General features: G+C 49.9%; 1 protein-coding gene across 1 annotated transcript; it reads right to left on the bottom strand.

Annotated features, from left to right (window-relative positions):
* Positions 1-838: 838 nt before the first annotated feature.
* Positions 839-8,045, bottom strand: VAT1 (vesicle amine transport 1). Its single transcript, XM_017741695.1, has 5 exons — positions 7,813-8,045; positions 7,323-7,493; positions 7,146-7,235; positions 5,981-6,222; positions 839-4,951 (listed from the first exon to the last, which is right to left on the bottom strand). Exons 1-5 carry the CDS (start codon positions 8,003-8,005, stop codon positions 4,850-4,852), a joined length of 798 nt encoding a protein of 265 aa, XP_017597184.1. The 5' UTR covers positions 8,006-8,045; the 3' UTR covers positions 839-4,849.
* Between the last annotated feature and the right edge of the window lie 611 nt (positions 8,046-8,656).

Here is an 8,656-nt window from a genome sequence, read left to right on the forward strand (position 1 = left end):
AACAAGAGACAGCTCAGGAAGAAGCAGGTGTTTGTCAAAGGAGCTCCTGCGTTCCCCAGATGTAGCCAGAAATCTGCGCGTTAGCAAACAGCGGCACCTCCGTCCCTGCCCCATGAAGGCCTCAGCATGGATCAGTGCTTCCCAGAAACTCCAGCTCCTCTTGGATGTGTGTCCTGGCAGCCAACTGCAGAACTTATTTCATTCAGCTGACTGCAGGCTGAGCCCCGTGTGGCTTTCAGTAGCATGACCCAAACCCGGGCAGGAGTCTGCATCTAGTCCAGCCCCAGCTTCTGGAAGTCTCTTCCGCCTCCTGCCACTACAGGTAGGTTCCAGCTCAGCTGCTGCCAGAGCCCAGGCTGGAGATGAACTGTCGCTAGTGTCAGCTCTTCACACTGACAGTTCAGGCCTCTGCAGACAGCCCCATGCTCCAGCCCCTCCCCAGCACCTGCTCTGAAGCCAGCAGGTGACCTTGTGCTCTCTTGAGGAGAACATTAACAGCTTTCAGCACCCACAGCAGCTGCCTCCCAGGGACAGTCTCTATGCTGACAAATAAATGGGATTTATTCTCATGTTTGGTACTGGCTGTTCATGCCTTGTCTTAACTTCAGCCCAGGCACCCACTTCAGTCCCACCTGGCTACTGAGGCACAGAGCCCAGCTAAGGACTTTGCAAACAAAAATCACCATGGAAGAATGTCAGGAACAACACTCAAGCCAACAATTAATAGTTGTCCCTGAGAGCAGAGGCATCTCCTCATGCTGGGAGTGTTACACTTTGTCAATCAAACCTGCCCTGAGCTGTGGGCAGAGGGGTCATGACAACAAAAACCTGAGCAGTGTACTGTGGAAGGTTTTGTTATGCATTTAATTAACATTTGAAACACATAAGGCATATGGTAACAGTTGACAGAGGAGCAGTACACATTGTAGTCATGTAAACAGCAGTGGCACAGTTGTTTTCTGTCCAACTTGGTTACACACACAAAGCGAAATATATTTTTTAAACAAAAGATTTGCTATCTGTCTGTAGGATGACCATCACTCATATCACATATCTGCAAATCAACACAATTCAGACAGTACAGACCAGACCATATGCTGTAAGAGGCTCACTCAGAGTCTAACACGTTTCACATCATGCTCATGTACTACTTGCCAATAACACTTTGCCATCACGAGGGCTCAGCACACCAGAGACTTCAGGCAACCAGAGTGGTTTAACACCTATGATAGCAGCTGTCAGCGGGCCAGGATCCTGCATCAGTTGAAGCCTGACTCACACAGTGCTTCTTACTTCTCCCTGGCCAGTCAATTCTAGTTTAATACAGGTGTCCAAAACAAAACATAGAGCTGAACTCCTTCCCAGAGCACTTGGCAGGGGCCACCTCTGTTCCCTTCCCCTCCTGCAGTCAGCTTGCAACACAAGTGAGCTTCAGAGAAACTGAAGAGTCAAAAATGTGGCAACCAGCTGCCTGGTGATAGCAAAGGAGTTGCACTTTGTCCCAGACCAGCAGCACCAGGCTGGGAGGCCACTACAGCAATGACAGGAGAGGCACTCGCACTGAGCCCCCCTGGAGCAGGCAGGGCTGTGGACACCTCCTCCCACTCATCAACTCCTTACACTTTCACTTGGACTCCTCATGGCACAACCTTTGAGTCAGACAATCAGTAAAATAAACATTAAATTGCACTTCTGGAATGGCACACATGATTAAGTACAGGAATCTCCCAGTTCCTCAGTAGCACAACTTTGTCCTAAACAAGCAACATTGAATGGAATGATTTTTATCCTAGGGTTTCGTTTTGGTTTTTTTGCTTTGGTCCTTAGTATACAAACCGGCTGGTTAACTTGATTAAGACACTTGAAATTGTTTTACACAGGTTCTATACTGGCCCTTAAAAAAGAAGTAAAAAACCAAAACACAACCAACCACACCCACCTAGAGCAGAGCATTGAGAAGGGGCGGAGGATTGCAAGGTTACAGTTAATCTTGGTCTTCCTGTAGAAAACACTGTTGCTACCAAGAGACACAAAATAGCCAGTGCTGAACTGAACAGGCAGTAACTGCTCGCCATTCCTGCCTTGATAGGGGCTTCAGGAATTCCTAGCTAGAAGACATGTGAGCAGCTACCCCAAGAGAGCCAGGAGCTGGGATTGTTTCCAGAGAGCCAAGGCCGGAGCAGCTGATAAAGCCTCACTCAGGGCTCACTCTGGAGCCAAACAGCTGCCCTGGGGGAGACAAGGGCTTTACAACAGGTCTTATGGACTGGGGAGTACAGAACCACCAGGTCAGCCCTGGAAAGGCTGGAACACCTGGGGAGAGAACAGCTAATTCACGGAAAGTCCCACAACACCACCAGTGTTCACAAAACAGAGCTAATAAGAGTCAAAACAGGGTTTTGGCAATACTTTGAAAGGCCAGAATGGAAAAGGCCCCAGTGACTTCCTAGTCATGTAAGCAGAAGGCACCGAGATGCTGTTTCCCGTGGCGCACAGGAGGCAGCAGGTCAGAGGGGTCTGATGGGAAGCTGCCAGGCTCCCGGGCTGTGAGAGCCGTGCCACGCCGCCTGACCCAAGGCCATCCATGTAAGGCACTGAGCACGAGCTTGGCTCAGAATAAAGCGGGGAGAGGATGTTACTGTGAAACACACCATATTTTTCCCTTTTCGTGCAGAACCAGAAGATGTGCAGGGTTGCGTGCCTTTTGAACATGCTGCCCTGTCAAGTCCAGTTTCTCAGAGGAACAGGTCCAGGCTTTCCATTTCAGCAATTTAGACAGTCCTTCTGTTTTCACACCTGGTAAAGCAGCATTAGACACTGTTGGATTTAATCTAAATTAGCATGACAGGGCAGGTTGAAAGAAGCAGCAAGATTTTGGATTCAGAAAGGTAAAAAGTTGTGCTTGTGAGTTCCATCAGCCCATGTTTATGAAGTTCAAGAGATGAACTGACAAAGATCTCTGAGAGGGCTCCAGGACTCCTCTGAGGTTGTAGGGAACCGGGTTGTTGCAATATTTAAAGTGAGCCAGGGCAAGACCCCTGGAAGCTGTGCCTATGCATTTCTAAAGATCTCTGGACTGAGCCCAAGCACCTGAACCACAAGCTGCACTGACAGACGGGAGCCCCACTGGAGCAGGCTGAGGGAGAAGCCACACAGGAACCCCAGCCCTGCATGGCATGGGCTCTCTTGGGTGGCAGTGGGGCTGTATGCCCAGCCCTGTGCCCAGTGGGTACCTGCCCTCCTTGAGCCCTGGGCCCTCCCTGTGGGCTAGTTAAGCAGGATTCTTGTCTCAAGGTTTTGCTTCTGGAGCCCGAGTTCTTCCATGATGAACAGCTCTTCTTGGTGCCCTCGAGTTTACCATTTCAAATCCAAAATTAAACCCAAAAGCCCACACCTACAATCCATGATAAGTAAGCACCAACAGCACCAGAGCTGCCCAGGGCTGCAAGCAGGGTCCAGTGGGAAGGACAGCATCACCCAGGACTCAAGGTGCTCACAGAGCTGGGCTTAGGTCTCTACACAGCTCTGTTTCCAAATGCACAGAAGGAAAGAAAAGTAGAAGTGAAACAAAGTTCTGGTATAGGAGGAGCACCCCAGGCAGCTCCTAAACCCTCAGCACTGGAGCCCCAAGATACAGATTCAGGGGAAGAAGAGTCAAGCCCTACTGCAGCAAGTGAGCTAGAACACGATAGAAAACTGCTCAGAATATGCAGGTTAAGAGGTTTGACACACAGCTGGGCTGTTTATCATCTAACTGCTACCGTGGCAACAGCTTTACTAACCAGTGTGCCCCAGGGAGAGACAGCCCAGAGGACTGGCTCTTGAAATTTACTTCCCAAACTGCAACAGTGTACAGGGCACTGCACAAAGCATTAACAGGGGATTAGTTTGTTCCCATCTCAATGAAGTCCAACCCAATACTGCAGCCCTTGGAAATAAAAACACGAGGGTGAAGCCCTAACAATACCAACTCGGAGCCCAACATAATAAAGCACAGAGCCAACATCAATTTTTCCAGTCGTTTGAGACACAGTTGAGTCCTTATGGTCTCTAAGAACCAGACACTGCTCAGATCTCTCTATACAATTTGGAAATAGAAAATGGACAAGATCAGGTTACCTAATTGAAACTTTTCTTCTGTAGTCAGACATAGCCCAGCCCAGCCTGTCAGGTTATTTACTGTCTGCACAGAGAAGTGACTGCAAATGAAGTATGATATGCCATAGACTCCAAATTGCCAGGATGGCCAAGGCAAAGACAACATGAGCTGTTACTGTCTGACTGTGTTAGTGGCCTACAAAAAGCAGAGGGAATAGAGCCCGGTTAGTGTGAACAGAAGAGAAACCCCTGCTTGAATTAAACTAGGCCAGCTGTGGTTTTCCTTTGGCTGTGGAGGAAACATCCTACACTTGGCCAATGCTCTGCTGAACAGGCTTCCCAAAGCTGACAGCACAAACGCTTCAGCAGGGCTCAGTTTCTGCAGAGATACTTGGCAGTTGTTACAGTACATTGCGCCATGACTTTACAGTGACAGGCTGTGCAGTTGTTAGTCACCAACTGCTTGGAAGCTTCAGCCTCACTGCCAGAGAAAAATAAGGTTAGTCTGGAAATTCAGTAGAGAAACAAGTGGTTAGAAAACAGTATGAAATAAACAGGCTTCAAAAGAGAGAGCAGGAGGCATATCTGGCAAAGGGTCAGTCACAACAAGAGCATGCAAACCTCATCTGAATGATAACCATGATGTTCTTGTACTGGTGAAAGATGGAAGATACTGATCTGTCCATTTCCAGGTCCCAAAGAGATCAGGGAATTAAACCACAAATTCATAATCTGCATACATCTCTTCTCCTTAGTTCTCTGCTTTTTTAGATTCTTCCTTGGGTGCTTCAGGAACCAGAATGACTTTTCCAACATTCTTCTTTTCTTGCATCTGCCTCATAGCCTCTGCCACCTGGAAGCAAAAGGAGTGTGGTAAGACCCCCACCCACTGCAGAGTGTGTCCATGCCCTTCCTGGCCCCCTCAGTCCCCCCAGACCAGTCTGAGGCATAGCTGGGAGGCAGCTTTCCTGGCAGTTCAAGCAAGTCCCAAGCATTCAAGTGCCTCTGCATAGGTGTGTTTTGGACAGACCTGGGCAGCTACCCCAGAAAGCCAATAGGAAAACTGTCCTCAAGAATTCACACAGACAAACCTTGACACACACAAGGATGCTCTGCTCACACAAATGTGGAAGTGCAGTGTGTGTCACCACAGCTTCCTCTCCAAAGGGAGGGGAACTGCAGGAACCTGGCCACCTGCCAGGAGGAAAAAGCCTCTACTAGCTGCACAAAACAATACATGCACAGAATTGTATCATTATTATCATTGTTTTTAAGCACCTGGACCAGGCCTGGAGTCAAAGTTTTCCTTAGGCTTTTGCATCAGACTAGTTCTCAGGTATGAACACTGACTGATCATCACTAAGTTCTCTGCTCCCCTGCAGCAAGTCCTGCTCCAGCACAGGATTTCCAAGGGAAGAGCCTGACTCTGCATGGACACACGCCCATAACCCTGAGCAGAACAGAGCTGCTGAAAAAACCTGCTGCTCCCTTCCAACATCCTCATTCTGCTTCACTGCCTGGGCTCTTTTGCACTCTTGGAAGGGCAGCAACAGCCTTCCCATCTGTCTGCTTAATTACAGGGTACAGACTACCGAGGGCATACTCCAGTCTGATGCATAACCCAGCCCCTTCCTGGCTGCTGCTGCCCATGGAGCTCAGCTGAGCACCTGCCCTGCTCCACAGGGACACTGTCTAGCATTGCCCAGCCCTATGCATTGGAGCAGAATAGCCCAGCCACTTTACTCAGCCTTAATATTTTAAAAGGAATAAGGCACTGAATGTCTGAGAACAGATGGCTCTTAGACATTTTCAACAGTTCAGCCCCCAGGAACAAGGCGCTCACTCTGTACCACTGCCAGCCTGTATGTTAGCTCAGACTCACCTGGTCAAAGGGCCATACAGAGTCTATTTTGGGCTTGATTTTGCCTTGACTGTACAGGTTAACCAGCTTGGCTACAACACTTCTGATAAGCTCAGCTTCCTCATCCATGTATCCAAGATGGTAGCCACATACAGCCTTGTTCTGGTGCAGCAGCTGCAAGGCAGTGATGCTGAACTGGTTCCACCAGGTTTTAGCCATAGCCATGAGGTTCTTCTTCTGCCCAGTGAGCAGGTTTGCTACACCTGAAAAGAAGGCAAGCCACAGATAAGCTGGAACACAGCACAGGAGGCAGTGGGCATCCCATGGAACAGCTCAGACCACGCACAGGGGAACAGCCACTCAGCAGAGTGAGGGACAGAGCTGAGAACTGGATCACAGCAGAACCTGCCCAGCTGACCTTCAATGGAAACAGGCACCTGCCTCAGCCTCCAGCTATGCAAAATTTGGATTATCACACTCACATGGCAAAAATATAGAACGACTGCTCTCTGGCCCTCCTAAGGCAGCAGCAGTGCAGCTAGACTGGAGGGCTGGCAGAGGTAAGAAAGGGTTACAATTGACAGCCAGCCAGGCTGGCAGGACAGCTTTCCCCTTCTCCTACAGCCCTGCTTCTTCAGGGGAATCACACGCTGCAACGGCCGGGACAACCAAAGCAGCACACTGGTGCAAGTGTCTGGAATCCCACTGGGGGTTGTGTGAGGGCTTTGTCTATGGGACAAAATCACAGTGTTCCAGGGCTGGGGAATGGAGAGATAAGTATTCAGTAGCCTCAAACCTCATCTCCCACACATCCTCTAAAAGAAAAGCAAGGCTGTGCATTAACTCAGCCTAGAAAAAGCAGCTATGCCAGTATTCCTCTGCGAGGACATTCCAGCTTCCCCTGCAGGCACCAGCTTTTACTCTAAGAGAAATTTCACCATGGGAGGGAGGAGTCCTGGAGCCTGTGAACACAGCTTTGGGGACAAGACACAAATCTCACTCCCCTCAGTGTCTCACCAAGGCAAAGCATCCTGAAGACCTTCATGAAATAACAGAACTACAACACAGTGCAGTGAGGAATAGTGATGGTCCCTGACAGCCAAGAACCCAGACACGGAGCATTCCTGTGTGGATCCCATTCTACCACCACACAGTCTCTGGGTTTGGGCTCCTTGCTCACACTCACCGTAAGTGATGAGTTTGCCCATTGGCTTCAACAGGTTAAATGCTTTGGACGTATCAGATCCTCCCAGCGGGTCCAGGACAATGTCAACACCTAGAGAGGGAATTGGGAGCAATTAGAAGTTTCTCTGCAATTGAAAGAAATGCAAAACAGTTGCAGAAGTCCTCCACCTCATCATACCTTTGGGAGAGATTTTCCGGACCTCCTCTGCATAATCCATCGTTCGGTAGTCAATGGGGTGAGCAACTCCACTCTCCTTGAGTGACTCGTGCTTGGAGGCAGATGCTGTGCCAAAAATGGTGACATTTTCTACAGTCTTGCACAGCTGGATGGCAGCAGTTCCCACACCACCTGGAAATCAGCAGTGAGAAAGATTTAGAAGCAAACAGCCCCAGCAGTCAGAAAAACCTCTGAATAGGTAAATTATCCCTGCCTGTACCAATCACACAGCACAGCAGCCTGGGGAATAGTGACTCTGCCTGGTGAGGTTGATACCTGGGACACACTGGGAGAGACTAAGCCCAGCCACTGGGAAATGGGGCAGCATGAAGCCTGCATCTCTGCTAGGTGACGTTTTGTCAGTCCAGCCCCATTCTGATCATTTCCTCACCCATGTCACTTATTCAGAAGATGCATGGTGAAACCAAGAGTCTCAGCAAGAACTGTTTACCTGCAGCCATGTGGATGAGGACACTCTGGTTGGGTCTCAGGTTTCCAAAGTCAAACAGAATCATGTAGGCAGTGATGTAGTTAACAAGAAGAGCAGCTGCTTCTTCGAAGCTCATCCCCTCAGGCATTGGGAAAGTCTGACTGGCAGGCACATTCACAACTTCTTGCCAGAGCCCTGACCTAGCCAGGACCATCACCTTATCTCCAACCTAAAATCAGAGGACAAGGTGGTCGGAAACAAGCCCTCAAGCCTAACAGAAGCCATCACACCCTTGCCCTTGGTAAGTCAGAGCTAGTGCATGCACACTGTTCTCTGTGCAGAGGTCTGCAGGGACTGCAGCAACCCAGGACTCAGGCAGGAGACCACACCTGCTCCATCCTCATCGGGAGACTGCAGCACAGCACCTCTCACCACAGACCTGGGCACATGCCAGGATCCCCAGAGAGACCACAGGCACTCCATGCTCTGGCTTTGTAGTGGTACCCAAACCCAAACTATGGTTGCCCAAAGCAACCATTAGATCCATGTTGGATCCCCAACAAGGCAAGAGGGATGAGGATCATGTCCTGCCCTCCTTACCCAAGCTGGGAGCAGAAGTCTAAACACCGAAGGCTATTACTGCTGCTCCTTGCAAGGATCATCCTGCCGAGAGGCAGCAGCCTTTGGGAAACGTTTAGTAGCATCCATCATGGAAAATGCATGCCCAACCTTAGGAAAACCTCCTGAATCTAAGCCACACGGCCGTCCCCTGCTCCTCCCTGCGGCTCCGGCCCCTCAGCCCGGCCCGTCGGGTGGCTGCGCTTCCGTCCCCCTGGAGCAGCAGGATTCCTGCCTGCCCAGCCCC

The sequence above is a fragment of the Corvus brachyrhynchos genome, unplaced genomic scaffold, assembly GCF_000691975.1.
Source record: "Corvus brachyrhynchos isolate BGI_N302 unplaced genomic scaffold, ASM69197v1 scaffold30, whole genome shotgun sequence".
In the NCBI taxonomy this organism is placed as follows: Eukaryota; Metazoa; Chordata; class Aves; order Passeriformes; family Corvidae; genus Corvus; species Corvus brachyrhynchos.